General features: G+C 38.5%; 1 protein-coding gene across 1 annotated transcript; it reads right to left on the bottom strand.

Moving 5' to 3' along the window:
* Positions 1-697: 697 nt before the first annotated feature.
* Positions 698-14,496, bottom strand: LOC136263170 (uncharacterized). Its single transcript, XM_066057680.1, has 2 exons — positions 14,381-14,496; positions 698-4,870 (listed from the first exon to the last, which is right to left on the bottom strand). The coding sequence occupies exon 2, from the start codon at positions 4,866-4,868 to the stop codon at positions 897-899; it is 3,972 nt and encodes a 1,323-aa protein (XP_065913752.1). The 5' UTR covers positions 4,869-4,870; positions 14,381-14,496; the 3' UTR covers positions 698-896.
* Between the last annotated feature and the right edge of the window lie 3,010 nt (positions 14,497-17,506).

Genomic DNA, 17,506 nt, shown 5'->3' with positions numbered 1-17,506 from the left:
GTCACCACGGAAAATACGGACGGTTCCCATGTACAAACGTACTGTAGGGAAGCCATGTATCGTGCTACCACGAATTGACACCTCTGAAAGGAGGACAAAGGTAAGTCCATGATGTGTGCATTGTATGTACTGCAGTATGCCAAAAGGCACGTCTCGGGATGAAGCGACATCGAACAGTGAAAAAATCATGCCCATAGCCTTAGCCGTTATCAAGTTACACTTGCCTGAAGGTATCAGGCAGTTAGTCAGTAGAAAATTCCATTGAATAATTTTTTTTAAATTTTGTAACAATTTATTGGAAGCCTTTAGGATCGTACTGAAGGCACTTTTGGGCTTGGTTATACCTAACCAATACTGCCAAGGTGCCAGGAAGCTGGTTTTTGGGTGAATTTTTTTTGCTAGGTTTTCCACTATATAGCCATGATCCCTAATATACAGTATACTCTACCGTACTGTATGATAATTGTTCTATGTGATAAACACAATGCGGCAACTTATCAATTCAGCCATCAATAACAGTAGGTTGAAAACTATAATCAAGTATAAAATTAATTATTATGTATACAATTATTTTTCCCACTAACTGCATGCTTTTCTTGAGTAAGTTTGTTGTAGTTGAATGGTGCAGTTTACTGTGGACCCTTCAGAACGGGAAAACGCTAACTGGTCATCCAACCATGCAATTGTGTGGTACATATTTGCATTAATAATTTGCATTTTAATTCATCACACATGTTGACTTATACACACAGTCACACACACACATAAATCTACATGCAATTACAACATGTATGAATAAGGCAATTAAATTATAAAGTACAAACAATAAAATATCCAACACACAAGATCAGTCTCAAGTCCACCAAGGGCAAAGTAAATTATAAACAAATCTATAACTATAAATGTGCAAAGAAAGATTCTTGATATTGAATAAAGTAAGGAGTACCCTTATCCCTCTTCAAAGGTGGTGAATCAAATTTCTGATAAGCAGTGCCCTGGGAAAAATGATTCCACTTTTCTTTCACATTGAATTTCATTTCAAGAGCAGACACGACACGATTGTACCACTTGGTGTGTTTGACAACATTATGTATGTGAAATACTATCACAAGGCAGAACAAGAAAAATGCCACAAACCCTAAAATATTAACACCAATGTTCACTTCATCATATCCTGATGTGGTTGGGTACAGGTACAAGGTAATCACCGACAACAAACTGAAGATCCCAGTGAACATCAAATCCAAAACATTAATGAGAGTGTTCTTAAATGGATGAATGTAGGCTTGTACAATAGCAAATGCCAAAACAACTACAACACCTGATAGCAGTGATGCCTCCTGATAAGAAAATAGCACACTGTCCATTGCAGATAAGTAGACCAGTACAATCAACCTCGTTCCAAGCCAAAAACGATATTTGTCCTTGTATGGTGCATAAAAACAGTCAAGGAGAGGAAAAAAGTAGCTCAGACGTTTAGATCGTAAAATTATTTTGGGGAAAGTTGAAGAAAATGTAAATGGTAGCACAAATAGCAGCAAAACAGCTAGTGAAACAACAAAAAGTACACAATGCCATCCTTGTAGGTATTTAACACTGGAATCAGGCAGCCATGTAACAACACTCTGACTAACACTGTAGTTACTCACATTTGATGTGTAATGGATTGTCACAAAAGAAAACACACTGATGGTGGTACGTAGTAGTTTGGAGTAGGATAATAAGATGAGAGTAGCAAGAACTGGAACTGCAGAATAAGATGATATTTTCCTCCGAAAATGAAATTTTTCTGTAAAAATAATGATCGTTATAAGCAACCAGAGATAAATGGGAAACACAAACTGCAACACTGTCTTAGCAATCTGAGTCATTTCATTGTAAAAGCACATTTCAAATCCTAAGTCCAGATTGATAAGAGAGATGAACACCCGCAAAAACGAAAATTGATTTTCATTGAAAAACAGATTTTCATTAATACTCATCACATTACAAAAGAATATCACTCCATTAATAGCTCCCACTGTAATCGTCAGTCTTAACACAAACAGAATAAATACTAGAATTACTCCTAGTAGACCATACAGTATGATAGTGGCCAGCCAAGCATTACTACAATGTTTACAAGAAGTGGAGCCAAACACTCTACCATAACCTTCAATACAAGCACCACAGGCTCGTCCAGCATGATTATTTTTACAGTGATGGTCAGTATCTGACAACATAAAACTACTACCATTCCTGTTGCAATATGTAGGCAAGCACAATTCCGTGTACTCAATTTTGTCACCATTCACAGAGAGCCATGATCGGAGATTGTTACGTGTAATTATTCCAGTTGATGAATCACAGTGAAAGTCATCATGAACATTGAATTTTAAGAATTTACTACATACACAACTGTACAGGCTATTGTTCTTGAAGTTGTCTTTTTTGTAACTAAACCCAACTGGACAGTTACTAAAGTTAACATGAAACTCATAACGCATTCCTCTTGAAAATGATAGACTTAATATTCCTTTTGTAGGTTGTGTTGATTGCATTCCATACACAGTAAAATCAGTTGTACTACAGGTTTTGTTGGTGGTGAGGAATGTTCGTCTATTTTGACCATTTGCTAATGTTAAGGTTCCATCAGTTACATTAGTAGTATAGACATCACTATAGAGTGTTGTGGTTGCTCCAACTGAGCCAACTTCATCTAGACCAACAAGGCTAAGTTGAAATGGTCTTCCAATAATAATGGGTGTTGATAGTTTTAATGTTTTATTATAACCTGCAGTCATGCAATACACAGCATCATAACCACTACTATTACAAGGACATGGTAAACTAGCAACTATGTTTAGATGATTGTCAATACTTCCGGTAAAATTAAAAACTCTACGATAAACAGTATCTCTTGTTCCATTAATAGGAGGAACATTTAAATCAAAGTCATACTGGGTGAGAGTGTCTGGATGCCAGGAGCAAACATAAAACACATTAGCATAAATTGATTGTAAAGAGCTTGAATTACCAACAGTGTTTTTCTCAAACGTAATGTTTACATTGAGACGGTCAAGATCATCAAGGGAAAATATTGGATCAGTGTCACTTGGTCCAATAAATTGAATAGGACATATGTCCTCTGACTGTACATTAGTTGCAGAGAAACGAACAATAATAGCACCACCACGAAATGTAGCATGGTTGTGAGCAAATAGCAGCTCACTCCCATTATAAACATACAACAACGTATCTCTAAGATGAAATACACCTCCAGAATATGCTTTATTGTGTGTGAATGCAGCTTCACCTGACACTGTAATATAGCCATCATGACCATAAAACACTGATGGCTGGTTGCATGTAAATTTACAATGTTTAAAACAGTTGACAATAAAGTGGGAGTTTTTAGTGTGAAATACTCCTGTGATAAAATCACTAGTATCATAATCTATGGTAGAACTTGATGAAATGGTGTTCTTTTCAGCATTCACATTAACGAAGTGAACAGTAAGACTATCACATGATGCTGAAGCACCAAATCTTCTGTCAACTGCATATACAGCAGAGCCAGCATTAGCTGCATTATCAGTAAAGTTGCATTCTTCAATTCTCACAACCAATGACGCCTGTGTTGAAGCTACTTTTTCTATATGGAGAGCTGCTCCTAATGTTCCTCTAAGCATACTAAAGTTGCAATGGAAAACATACAGTGGATTGAAACTGGCAATGGTTGTATTGGGTGAATAGTATATTCCAGGAGCATTTCTCAGTAGTAGATAGATGTATGAGATTCCACCTCTTGCGTGTAAGTCATTGACGTTAGGTTCTGTATCTTCATTGCTTAGTGAACAATCTTTAAACTTAGTTATACTTCTTATACTTGAGATGGACATTATGATTGCACTACCACTGATGGATCCATGATTGTTAAGAAATTTTGTGTTTGAAATTTCAGTATTCACATCATAAAGGTTTTGTAGATAGTAAATTGCAATGCTTCCTGCTCCTTGTATTGGAATGGGAACACGGTAGTAGCCAGTTTTTGCAATAGCATCATTAAGGATGTGAAGCCCTCTAACTGGAAGATAGTTTATGTTTCCTTTAAATACTGACTGGTCAATAGTCAAGTTGGTATTGGCTTCATCAACACCATCAGTGTCTATGTGATGATGATTGACTGATTGATTGATTGATTTAATATTATTGTGATCATAATAAAATAATAATATCCCACTACCTGAACAAGAAAAATCAGCTGCATCATCGAAGTAAGAATAGTTCTTACACATTGGATCATTACTAAAATTAGTGTCTTTTATTTGCACATTAGATAGCATCACTCCTCCCAATGCATTAAAGGCAAGAATTCCATACCCAAGAGATTGCGACATTGTAAAATTTGTAATGGTAACATATTTGACTTCATAGAACATTACAACAAATCTAAAACCATTACCAAAATAAGTAGCAGGTACTGCTGAATGGACTGTTTGATTAATAAAATCATTCACAACATCTCCACACTTCTCCATCTTGATGTTACTAATGATGATATTTCGTGACCTCAAAAACACAATATTAAATGATTCATTATATTTACTACAAATAATTGTTGTATCATCAGATGTATTACCAGTGATGGTGATACTAGTCTTGTTTTCTAGTGAACAATTTGGTTGTGTTTTAAACTCATAGTGTCCTGGTGAAAGGTGGATATCAATAGTAGCGTTTGAGGTCAGACAATTACATAAGAAATAGTCCACTGGTCCAGAACAATTTCCTTCAGTGTAGATTTTTCCATGAGAGACTGTCATGGAATTAACCATCAACACCAAACTGAGTAGTATTACTACATGCTGGCAAACAGTGTTTAGTTTCATGTCTATAAAAGTACAACACTAATTTAAACTGGTGCAAAAAAACAAACTGACTAAAAGGTGATTTACTTGTAATGTGGAATAAACTGACAACTGTCTTGTGATCAAATGTGATGTCACTATATCAGAATTAGGGATTGTTTTTTTCCACCTGCTTTTGTAACTCTTTAATTTTTAACCTATTATACTCCTTCTTTTGCTCAAACTTTGCTCAGAATTAATATACATTAATTTGTACACTTTCATGAGTAGTGACTGTTCTATTAGAGTATTTCCCAATTACTGTTCTACTATAGTATCCTTTACAAAAGCTTAACCAAAAATCTGTTCCATTATGCCAGCATTTTTGTTCTACAGCTTTAGTTGCAGAATTTGTGTATTCCTAATTAGAATGTGTTCATGAGTGAAGTATACATGTGATAAACCAAAATTAATGTAGTGGTGGAGTCTTGAAAGTCTGTAGGAGTTAAACCTCAATATCACTGTTATTAATCATCCCAAGACCAAGTTACAGATTTATTATTAAAGAGTCTATATGATTGTGTGTAAAATATATTTGAAAGGATTTTTAAATACTCGTAAACATGATCATTTCATAGGTAAAACTGAGATTTGTCAGATACTTCGATAAGGATTAGAGATGGACTACAGCATAGGGAACTATAAGAGTACCGTATTTCCTAGTACAAAAGCCCGGGCTTTTATTTCCTTCCCAGCATTTCTGACCCGGCCTGTAAATGAATAGTGATAATGTGTTGACTATATAAACAAGTGTAAGGCAAAACTTAATGATTGGAAAATAGTTGTATCTGCATGCACTAGGACTCGTCCGGACTACTCACGTGATTACTTCAACCCTCAGAAGGCTCTACTCAAGTATGAAAAAGCAGCAGCAAGAAGGGAAACAATTAAAGTCACTAACAGTAGACTCAAGTAATAGCCCGGGCCTCTATTTGAGACCAGGCGTTTATTTTCCAAAAGTGCTGGAAACCCCTAGCATATAATTGAGACAGACGTTTAATCAAAAGCGGTTTTTATATGACGGTTATGCTAGTTTATACAAGTGACTAACCTAGCGAATTTGTTCCATTCTATACTGAACCATTGAGAATGGCTGTAGCCTTCACTCGCGTACCTCACAAATGTCTGACAAGCAACGGTTGTTAAGTATTTTACGAAAATACGTCATAATGCATCACGGGTGCAATCCCTCTATATCACCATTGTGTCTGCTGCATCAATTTTTCATTTCCATAGATCACATAAAACTAAGTTATGAACTCTTGATAAAACGTGTAACCAGATTTGCAAAAAGAGGCATTCCACACACACACACACACCCACCCACGCACGCACGCACGCACACACACACACACTTAAAAGGGCACAACTTTAAACCTCTTGCAAGCATGAATTTTTCACCATCCATTGAGCTATGTTGTTTGTCACTTCCGGCCACATTTCAAGCCAATAACATTTTCCTATCTGTAAATAGAAATCATCAAAGTTAGTGTATAAATTGGACATACCCTTTTTGCAAATCCAGTCACACATTAATATTGAACTTGTATTGCTGTTATTAAAATGCCCATGCTTTAATATTATATTCTCTGCCACTGGCAATGGATTGATCAGCTTCACCAGGAGTTATGCAGATTTGACATTTCCTACAGTGCATATTGTACATGTGGCCAATTTGATTGGGAAGCAATTCAACGTGGTGAATTAGAAAAATCACGTGTGTCCCACTAACATGGTTGTGACTCCAAAACTTATAACAGGCAACATACACACCAAAATGACAGATTGCCAATAATGTAGTTAACCTGCATAATCCAGAATACTGGATTTGAACTTGTGTGCCTTGCACAAAGTGCTGTAACTATTATAATGTCTGTCCTATGACTATGATATTTATGTCATTCTACTTGTGATGTAACAAGGATTAAAATAATACCTAGGGTTTTACTCTAACGTTAAATAATGAGGCCAAAACTAGCCATGTAAATGACTTTTCGGGAAAGAAACATGCAAACATTTTACATACCTTTACAAAATGGTCTATAACTCGATGGTGGTTGCTCCTATCACCTTGCAACAAGTTCTGTTCAATTCGCCGTTAAACTTTTCCATCAGGCCATATGTGACTCATGTTGGCCTGATGGAAAAATTGAATAGAACCATGTTTAATTTTGATAATTATGGGCCATATATGACCCACAATCAAAAGCCAATAGAGCCACTATAGCCACATGTCTAATTTTGATTGTGGGCCATATGTGACCCACAATCAAAATTAAACATGTGGCAAGAGTTTTGAAACATGGAGACATGACTTCTTGTTGCTCATCACTTCATGACAAGTAAGCCACTGTAGTTACAGTCTTCATTTAACCTTCTCCAAGTAACCCAGCGAACAGACTTTCAAATAATGTGTCTATACGAATCAAGCTACCTCACCTAATGTTGCCATGCATGCCCAAATTGTATAAAAACATATTGCTTAAAAGTTCTTTACGGGTTTAAGGGTTAAGTAACCAAATCACCTTACTGCCAATTAAACTGAATAGCTAGCTAGCATAAGTTATCAATTGTCGACCACCATTTGACTTCCTTCTATAAACACTTTAAGGGTACTTTGAACTCAATTTGCTAACTATTTGTGTTGACTCGCCTAGTAGGTAAGTGAAAACTACCATGTTTGTATGATTTAGCAGCTGTGATAGCTTGAACTCTTACACCGATGTAGGTATAAATTGACTGCTATGATTATGTTGCCCGTCATTACAATACCACATAGTTGACCACCATCATAATTTTTCGCCTATACATCCAGTATACTATCGGACTCCAAAATACACCAGGTAGCCAAAAATCTATATGTGGCTCATAAGCGATGTGATCACCATTGTTTACAGTGAAGACTTCCATCAATGAGTGGAATTTTGGAATCCAGCATAATTATTATCAATTTGGGTCAATTGGAGTAGTGTGGCATATTTATGTCACCAACTCCATGAACTCTGTGAATACTCTTGGATCTTGCTAAGGCATTTGACACTGTACCACACACTAGTCTCAGGTTTCCCTTCTAACTTTAAGTGTTGTTCAGTACATGCTATGTAACATGTTAGTGACACTACAGTACATTGAAAAATCATTACATACAAATCTTGCTGCCTTCCTTTGTACTTTTTCTAGTTTATCAATATTAGTCAGAGTATAGGGTGACCAAACTACACAAGCATACTCTGATATGGGTCGCACTAAAGAAAGATAGCATATTTCCTTTACGCTTGCTGGACATCGTCTTAAATTACGCTGCAGAAATGCCCAGACATTATTTGCTTTGTTGTATAAAATTACCATGGAAGTTTCAAGAAAGTGTTTCATCAGTATGAACTCCCAAGTGCTTGGCTTGTGAAACTTGTTGAATCTTAACATTGTTAATGAAGTGTTGTGCAGCAAGAAAGATTATTAGTTACTCTTGGATATTCACATTTTAATGAATCCCACCAAGGTTTAGTATTGGGACCTTTATTATTTATTTGTTATGTGAATGACATGCCTGATAAAATTAAGTCCATTTTAAAGTTGTATGTAGATAATGCAGAGAGATTCATTCTCTAAAACCCTACAAAAGGGTATTACCACACTACAGGAATGGGCTGAACGTTGGATGATGAAATTTAATCCCTGAAATAACCTGGGCTGTGTTGCTCAGCTGACCATTTACTGTAACCTGTTGAAATCTGTTTATAAAGAAGGACTCAATCCATTACAGCAATTGCCCATTAAATAATTAATAGCATATGTATTTAATTTGTGAACCAATCTCAGGTGGACTGCTTAGCATAGGCCACTCGTTCCTCACATTTCCAGCAACTATCAAGGGCTTGCACATGACGCATGAAGTGGGGCACAAAGTCTGTTTGTCAAGCTACTGGTGTAAAATGCAGTGATCACTTCACTAAAGCTATTTCTCTGGATTACTTGCTTGCACAGAGTTTCTAGCTAGGTAACTTATCAGACTAGTGTGTGCTCATTGTGCAGCACAAGTGGTATAACGCATGTCAGCTGCAAATCCCTTTTCAGAAGTGCTTATTGATATAAACACAGTGTAAGGTACATTATGAGATTCATGACAGAGAAAAGGTGATTGGCTGTACAAACAGGGAATTAGTAAAACGCGGAATACGAATAACGGAATTGCGGAATAACGAAATAAGCAAAATGTATCTTTTTTGCAGATTGTACAAATAGTTACATGCTCTATAGCAATCATACTTTATTTACACTTTGCAACAGCTCTGCATGGCATGCCACGGCAATGGATAGAACAGCAACTGATGAGCATTAAATGGGATGAGCACACCACCAATCACCCTAGAACGATCTACCTTTGCTAAACTTACTTATCTATATTTCTTAGTTGATATAGCTACAAAACACCAAGACCTAGTTCTATTCTCAGGTTAAACTAGCTGCCCTTCATGTGCATACGACCGAATTTATTAGAGTCACACCAGAGTTCAGTAGGGAAGTTGTGGTTGTGTATCTTTAAATGGATTTCAAAACTCGTCAGGTTTGAATCAATAGTGCAGGTAAGTAAATTAGCAAAGGTAGATCGTTCTAGGGTGATTGGTTGTGTGCTCATCCAATTTAATGCTCGCCAACTGTTAAATATCCATCACCATGGTGTGCCATGCAGAGCTGTTACAAGGTAAATAAAGCATAATTACTATAGAGCATATAACTATTTGTACAATCTGCAAAAGATATGTTTTGTTTATTTCGTTATTCCGCAATTCCGTGTTCCGCATTTTACTAATTCCCGTACAATCATTGTGAAGTACATGAAAGGTTAGGTCTCTGTGGGTCCCAGGTCCTTGGTCACCGAGTCCACTTTTATCAGGATGATAATTTTATCCTTTTATGCAGACATGCATTAAAGATAATCCCATGAGTACAAATGATTACTTAATGCCCTCTCTATAGTTTAATGTTAACAAGTGCACAAAAACATTGGAATTTTCAACTAGAGTATTAATCATAGCACATCGATAAAAAGTACTGAAACAAGCTGGGGTAGTGCACGATACTAGATCAGAGTAAAACAATAATTACCATAAGCACATGGTGGGGATATAACACTTTTTATTGTTTTACAGTCGTGCACTACTCCAGTTTGTTTCAGTACTTTTTATCAATGTGCTATGGTCCCTACTCTAGTTGAAAATTCCAAATTTTTTTGTCCATTTGTTTGTTAACTTTTTTTTGTAAAATAAAATTATTAACCCACGCATACCAAAGAAATAGCATCGCGCCCCCCAGCCATTAATTATTGTCTGAAAAGTGAAGTATCCATTACACTTTGTTGTCAGCTATGTTCAACTTGTTACACAGCATTACAAATCAAGAACTGTTTGAAAAGCACCCCTGCAATCAAAGTAGCCACTATAAAAATACGGACAATTTCCATTACAAAGGGAAACCGTCACGTGCTACCTCCAAATCTACACCTTTCGTTGTCAGCAAAGATGAACAGGAAACAAAAGAGGATACTGGGAAAGTCCATGTAGAATGCATTGTACATACTGTGGTATGCCGAAAGGTACGTGTCTGGCTGAACAGTGAAAAAATCAAGCCCGTAGCCTTAGCCATTATTGAGTTATGCTTGTCAGTCAGTCACTAGAAAATTCCATTTAATAATTTGTTTTTAAAATTTCATAGCAACTTATTGAAAGTGTTTCGGGTTGATTTAAAAGCTTGTTGCTTAGTTACGTAATCAATACTGCTTCATTGTCGTCTGAGGCTGGTTTTGGGTGATGTTTTTTAATGGGCCCACACCCACACCTTTGCGGTCCCTACTATACAGTACTATCATATGGTATGATAGTGCTGTATGACAATGAAGGTCAGCAGTATCGCTTAGGAGTACCATTCCTCCTTATAAAAAGGATGCACGCCTCAATTAACAATTCAATTTTATTTGCCACACTGAACAGATGGCTTTAAGTACTTCAGTGCACAAGAACTTTTCCCATGATAAGGAAACATGAATAATAATGTAACAAGTGTGATTGTCACATGTATCACATCATCTTAGGAATGTGCTGATACTGTATATTTCCTGTAAACCCCTAATATGGTACTACTTCAGTATATATAGGCATGCCAACTCTGTATTCTGGCAACAGTTACAAACTTAAGACAAAAACATATTGTGTACAAATTGCAATATATCATCAGGTAAATCAAAATCAAAACTGGACCCATACAGGAAAAATGCAAGGACTATGCTATACACACCAATTAAGACTTCAGCCACATGCACCCAAACAACATCCTGTTAACATAAAGGAAAGGCCATACACTGCATTTGAAAACTATTACACTTGCCTCTTTGTAGTTGTCGTCGAGCTTTCATCGCTATAAGTAATTGCACACTCATCCTTATCAAACCTCAGAATTGTAGAGTGTGCACTTATACCCCCCAACCCTTTGAGTGACGTCCAGTGGAACTAAAGCCTTTCTGTTGTACCAATAATCAGATCAGTTATCGGAAAAACCATACATCAGCTGTATATTGTGGTCAGTTCAGCATTATGATGGAAACAGCAGCAGATATAAATATTTAGAACTACATGCTAATTGCACGAAATGATGCATTGAGATAACACGTTGTTATTACTAAAATAAAAGGTTTCATCACCACCAGATACTGACAAAGCATTCTAAGAGGCAAAGACCACTGTTGATTATCATAATAATTATTTATGCTGGTTACTTATGTATAAAACATCATTTTCTAATTCACGTCTTGTAAGCTGTCAGCCTCATTCGTTAATGCTAACTAAAACTCCAGGGGATTAGAACTAATACTAACTAAAACTCCTGCAAACCGGGGATACTATAGAACTAAAACTGCTTTTAAAACTTACTACTAAAACTAGCAAAATTTCGTAGTACCAGAACAACACTAATGGCCGGCCTATTATGTTGTGTGAAATAGGTGCAGCCATGATAGTGACAGTGTAAGTACTATTGATAAATACTTTCTTGGTCCCGGGTTTTCCAGGTCCCTGATCCCGGTTAGTCCTTGGTCTCTGCAGAACTCTCTAAAATAAAAGCCAGATGCCAGCATGTCACTCCACAAGCTAGTCTTCATAGCCAGACTACTGTTGTAAGTTCAATTGATGGTTAGAAACCACCCTCAAATCATCAATACCCACATATTGTTTAACAGAGATCAATGTCTCATGATCAGTATTCATTAAAAAGTAAACAACAGCAAACTGTCAGTATACAAGCACAGGATTCATGGCTAGAGTGTACATCTTCCACCCAATACATGTTTTAATCACACGTGTTTACATCCCTCACTAAACAACTCACTGTAGTAATGTATCTACTGTTCTATACACTCAGAGAAAGACAATTTTTGTTGATAGCCAAGTTCAGTTTTCAACTGTGCGTGCAGCCAGTAGCTTTAGCTTAGCTAGTAAATAAATGCAGTTTGATGGCTATCTCACTTCTTGGTTTTTATTGAGTACATGTGCACGTACACAGAGACACAGAGACACAATTATGTGGTATATCAGTAAACAAAACAAATAGCATACTTATACACACACACACTTGTAAACTAACTAACTAAGTAAATCACACACATGATTTAGATGTGTACTATAATACTGCACTCTGGAGGTATGTACATCAAACATAATATATCATACTAAATTCGTAACCCAGGTCAGAATCGGCTTGCTGGGTATAGGCCGCGCAACTCAACATGAGTCAGTGCTGCGGGGGGGGGGCCTGGGGCTTAGCCCCACAACATGCCTCCCCACATGTATGTTGTTAGAACTCACCGCGTAGTTGTCGTCCACTCCACTACTGCGAGCACTATACTGTCGACTGAGATTATCGCTGAGATTTTAGTCTCGTGCCAGCTGGCCGCCCCTGAATATATCTGCGCGCGCCTATACTTCATGTAATTACGGTACATCAAGGCCGGAGTCCATCATCAAAGACAATATTTCTTATATGAATAGCAACAACTTGGTCAACACATAACTTTGTGTATTTGGACTTCCAAAAAGCATTCCGCACAAGTAGCTACTTGCTAAGTAAATTAGCTATATCATAGATATAATATCGCTTACCCTAACTATAATATCTATGATTATATGTATTTGGTATTCAGGGTAACCTGCTATCTCTGCCTACCATCTTGGTGAAGTTTAGATGTATTAAGGCCCATGAGGATTAAAAGCCAATTTCATCTTGATTTGAACTGTCTCAGTGAATGGTCTTTGAAGTGGAAACTAAAATAGTTTAATTTATATATTTTTTACATTAGTATAATTATATTAAAGTGTACTATTTTACATCTTGGAACTACAGAAAAACACACTTAGCTATTTCCTTAGTGGTATTCCTATCCAATCAGTGGCACAGTCTGTCAGAGACATTGGGATCATGATTGATCAAGTTCTTAAGTTTCATGAACACACCTCAATTGTAACCAACACAAAATTTTAATCATGCCGTCCGTATTACCAAGTTGTTACATACGTTTGATCATGTGACTTCACACCATAGAGAATTGACTACCTGGGGCAATTGCAATCTATAGCTACTATGTCACATTAATACCAGTAGCAAGAGACATTACGCTGGGACTTTCTTGGTCCCAGGGTTTTCCAGGTCCCTGATTCTGGTTAGTCCTTGGTCTCTGCAGAACTCTCTAAAATAAAAGCCAGATCCCAGCATGTCACTCCACAAGCTAGTCTTCATAGCCAGACTACTGTTATAAGTTCAATTGATGGTTAGAAACTACCCCTCAAATCATCAATACCCACATATTGTTTAACAGAGATCAATGTCTCATGATCAGTATTCATTAAAAAGTAAACAACAGCAAACTGTCAGTATACAAGCACAGGATTCATGGCTAGAGTGTACATCTTCCACCCAGTATATATGTTTTAATCACATGTGTTTAATCCCTCACCAAACAACTCACTGTAGTAATGTATCTACTGTTCTATACACTCAGAGAAAGAAAATTTTTGTTGATAGCCAAGTTCAGTTTTCAACTGTGCGTGCAGCCAGTAGCTTTAGCTTAGCTAGTAAATAAATGCAGTTCAATGGCTAACTCACTTCTTGGTTTTTATTGAGTACATGTGCACACACACACACATGCACGCACCCATACACAGAGACACAATTATGTGGTATATCAGTAAACAAAACAAATTGCATACTCCGTTATACACACACCTGTAATAATCAAGTAAATTACACACATGATTTAGATATGTACGATAATACTCCACTCTGGAGGTATGTACATCAAACATAATATATCATACTAAATTCGTAACCTGGGTCAGAATCGGCCTGGTCTCGGCCGGGCAACTTAACATGAGTCAGTGCTCAGTGCGCGGGGGGGTCCTGGGACTTAGCCCCACAACATGCCTTCCCGCGTGTATGTTGTTAGAACTCACCGTATAGTTGTCGTCCACTCCACTACTGCGACAGTCTGCGAGCACTATACCGTCGACTGAAATTCTCGCTGAGATTTTAGTCTTGTGCCAGCCGGCCGCCCCTGAATTTATCTGCGCGCGCCTATACTTCATGTAATTACGGTACATCTGTGAGATCACGCGAGACTCAACGAGAGATTACGGAGTCCGGGGAACGTGGAGAGAGAGTTGTTGGCGCCAAGACACCTCATGGACAGTGACTCGACTAGTCAGACTTAACTGTATTATATTGTGATTGCTGTATGATTTTACAGTCTTAATAAATTATCTAATCGAGTCTTACAACTTGGAGGACCCCACCGAGATATTGCCGATTTTCACACATCGACCCAAAGTGAAGTAGAGTTCGGATAGTTATGGATTATCCCTGTGTGGTTTGCAAGGAAGATGTTGGCAACTCAGATAAGGCATTTCAGTGCGAGTTGTGCGAAGACTGGGAACACGTGGACTGCATTAGAGAATGTGAACGCCCGGATAGCACGCTGTATGATGCACTGGTGAGGTGTCGCACAAAGTGTTTGTCCTTTATATGCACACGCTGTCGTAAGAAAGGTTCACTTGTTACTGCGGTTTTCCATGTCCTTGCAATGCAAAGCGTCATGCGCTAATATTGTGTCAGTATGCGCAGTTCTTTGAATACACCTGTAATGTTCTGTGGCTGTCGAGTTGTATGCGTAGGCATGCCTAAAGTCCTGTGAGTCGGTAATCGTCACTGAAAATCCGCTGTTGAACAACTGCGCACCACATGCTTGTATAGCGCATGACGCTTTGCATTGCAAGAACTTGGAAAACCGCAGTAAACAATTTATGAAGTGTGAATTTGAGTTAGCGCACGCGCAAGACGAGCGGCTGGCCAGCGCGCGTCTATTAGAACAAGCGGAGGCTCGTGCGCAAGCTAGTGAACAGGCAATAGCTGAATTTAAGCAAGAGCGTGATGCATTGAAAGCAGAAGTGAAGAAACTTCATGACGAAATATCGAAGTTGCAGAAGGGCTCCCCTAGTAGAAAGACGACAACTCTCAGGCAAGGAAGTGTCAGAGCACGATGGTTCCGAGTCATCTTCGTCCGAGTCTGCTGGAAGTACAACTTCTAGTCATAGGTCGACCCAGGTACAAAGACGTAGTGCAGCACGTCCCCACCCCCCAGGCTTCAGAGAAGTGTCCAGTTGTGTCGAGAAGTTTTCAAGCAAGCGAGCTGAGGACGGCACATTTGAGGTGTGGCTTGATGACTTTGAAGAAGCCACAAAGGACTGTGGATGGACAGATGACATGATAGCTAGATGGTTCTCCTGGTTTGTGAGTGGCCCTGCCAAGGCTACATGGCAGAGGACCCTTACTAATCAGCAGAAAGCAGATTGGAAGAGTATTGTGAAAGTGTTCCAAGGGCAATATGGAGTGCATGTTGACCCCCGAACTGCTTACCAGAGGTGTAATGAACTCCACTATGATCAATTTGGATCTGCACAAGGACTATTGAATGCTATGCGTGAGTATCAGAGAATGGCTCCTGAGAAGCTTGGTGATAGTATTCTAGAGTCCATCTTGTGGAATAAGGTGCCAATAGAGCTGCAGCAAGAGGTCAAGGAGATTACAGATGGCTCAGTTCAGGAACTGTTATTGAAATTGCTTAGAGCAGAATCAGCAGTAGCTGAGAGAAAGCGTCGCAGTCAGGAGACAATTGAGAAGCCACCTGGTGGTAGACATTATACATCTACTAAGAGAAGTAGTGACATTACTAGTGGTAAGAAGCCTGATGAAGGAAAAGGCACAAACTCTAAGGATTCTACCCATAGGAAGAGTGGTACAGTGAAGACTACTCTACAGAGTGAAGCTAGTATGCAACACATCAAGTGTTATAAGTGTAAGTTGAAGGGACACATGGCTAAAGATTGTCCAGAAGCGACCCAGAAGCCAGGAGCCAATGTGATAGAATCTGAGCTTACCCAAGAGCTTAGCAAGGATTCTGTTGACCCATGGATGAGGACAGTGAGTGCTGGTACTGGTAGTGAAATTGAAGTTGCTGAGGTACCTACCAGAGGTCCAACTTACAAGGTAGATATGATTGTGGATAGTGTTAAGACAAGGGCACTATTGGACCATGGAGCCCAAGTGTCTATTGTTCGCAGAGAATTGCTTCCTAAGGTGCGTGAGGCCCAAGGATGGACAAAGGAACAGTACCAGACAAGGAACCTGAAGCTAGACAGACAGCCAATAGGAGCTAATGGAACAGAGTTGGGTGTTGTGGCTCTAGTGAAACTCAAGGTGTCAGTTGAAGGCACAGACAGGACTCTACAGGTTCCATGTTATGTTTTGAACTCCAATAGACCACTTTGGAATGGTGAGTTGTGGAACTGTGGACTAGTACTTGGGACTAATTGTTTAGAGAAGTTTGGGTTTTTAATCACTCATCTCAGATGGTCAGACCAGCTGTGAAGGAAGTTGCTACTTCACAGGACACTAACAACACAGAAACAGTAACCCCTAACTCAGTGGTGTGTACACCGGTATCCTCTAATACAGAAGTGAGTGCAGCATCTAGCACAAATGTGTGTGCAACAGTTACTCCTAGCACAAATGTGTGTGTATCTACTTCTTCTAGTACAGACACAAGTAGGACTGTGGTACTAGACAAGCGCCTGCGTATTGGACCGTTCCAAACTAAGGTTGTACAAGTTAATGTGGTGGGTACACCTGTATGTGATCTTCAGACAATTGGAATGGTTACACCAAGTGAGACGGTGGCTAACTTACAGTGTGATTTTACTGAAGAGGTGTGGAACAGCAGCACATTAGGAGTGCTAGCTATCACAAACTGGAGTGGTGAGCCATTAGCGATTGAACAAGGCACAACAATGGGCAGTGTGGAAAAGGTGGAACTTGTTAGTCAAGATGACCCAGTGTGGAGCAACACAGACCCATTGCCAGTAGATGTTGCAAGGCTTGACGAACTCACTGAGGATGAGGTCAGCCAGAGGAAAGCAGAGCTAGAGAGCCACTTAGTAATTGGTGGTGCCTGTTCTGAAGAGGAGTGTGGCAAGTTTAAACAATTATTGTTGTGTAAGCATAGTTGTTTTGCTCTAGAAGACACA

Source organism: Dysidea avara, chromosome 8, assembly GCF_963678975.1.
Source record: "Dysidea avara chromosome 8, odDysAvar1.4, whole genome shotgun sequence".
In the NCBI taxonomy this organism is placed as follows: domain Eukaryota; kingdom Metazoa; phylum Porifera; class Demospongiae; order Dictyoceratida; family Dysideidae; genus Dysidea; species Dysidea avara.
This window is presented reverse-complemented; position numbering and strand designations above follow the sequence as displayed.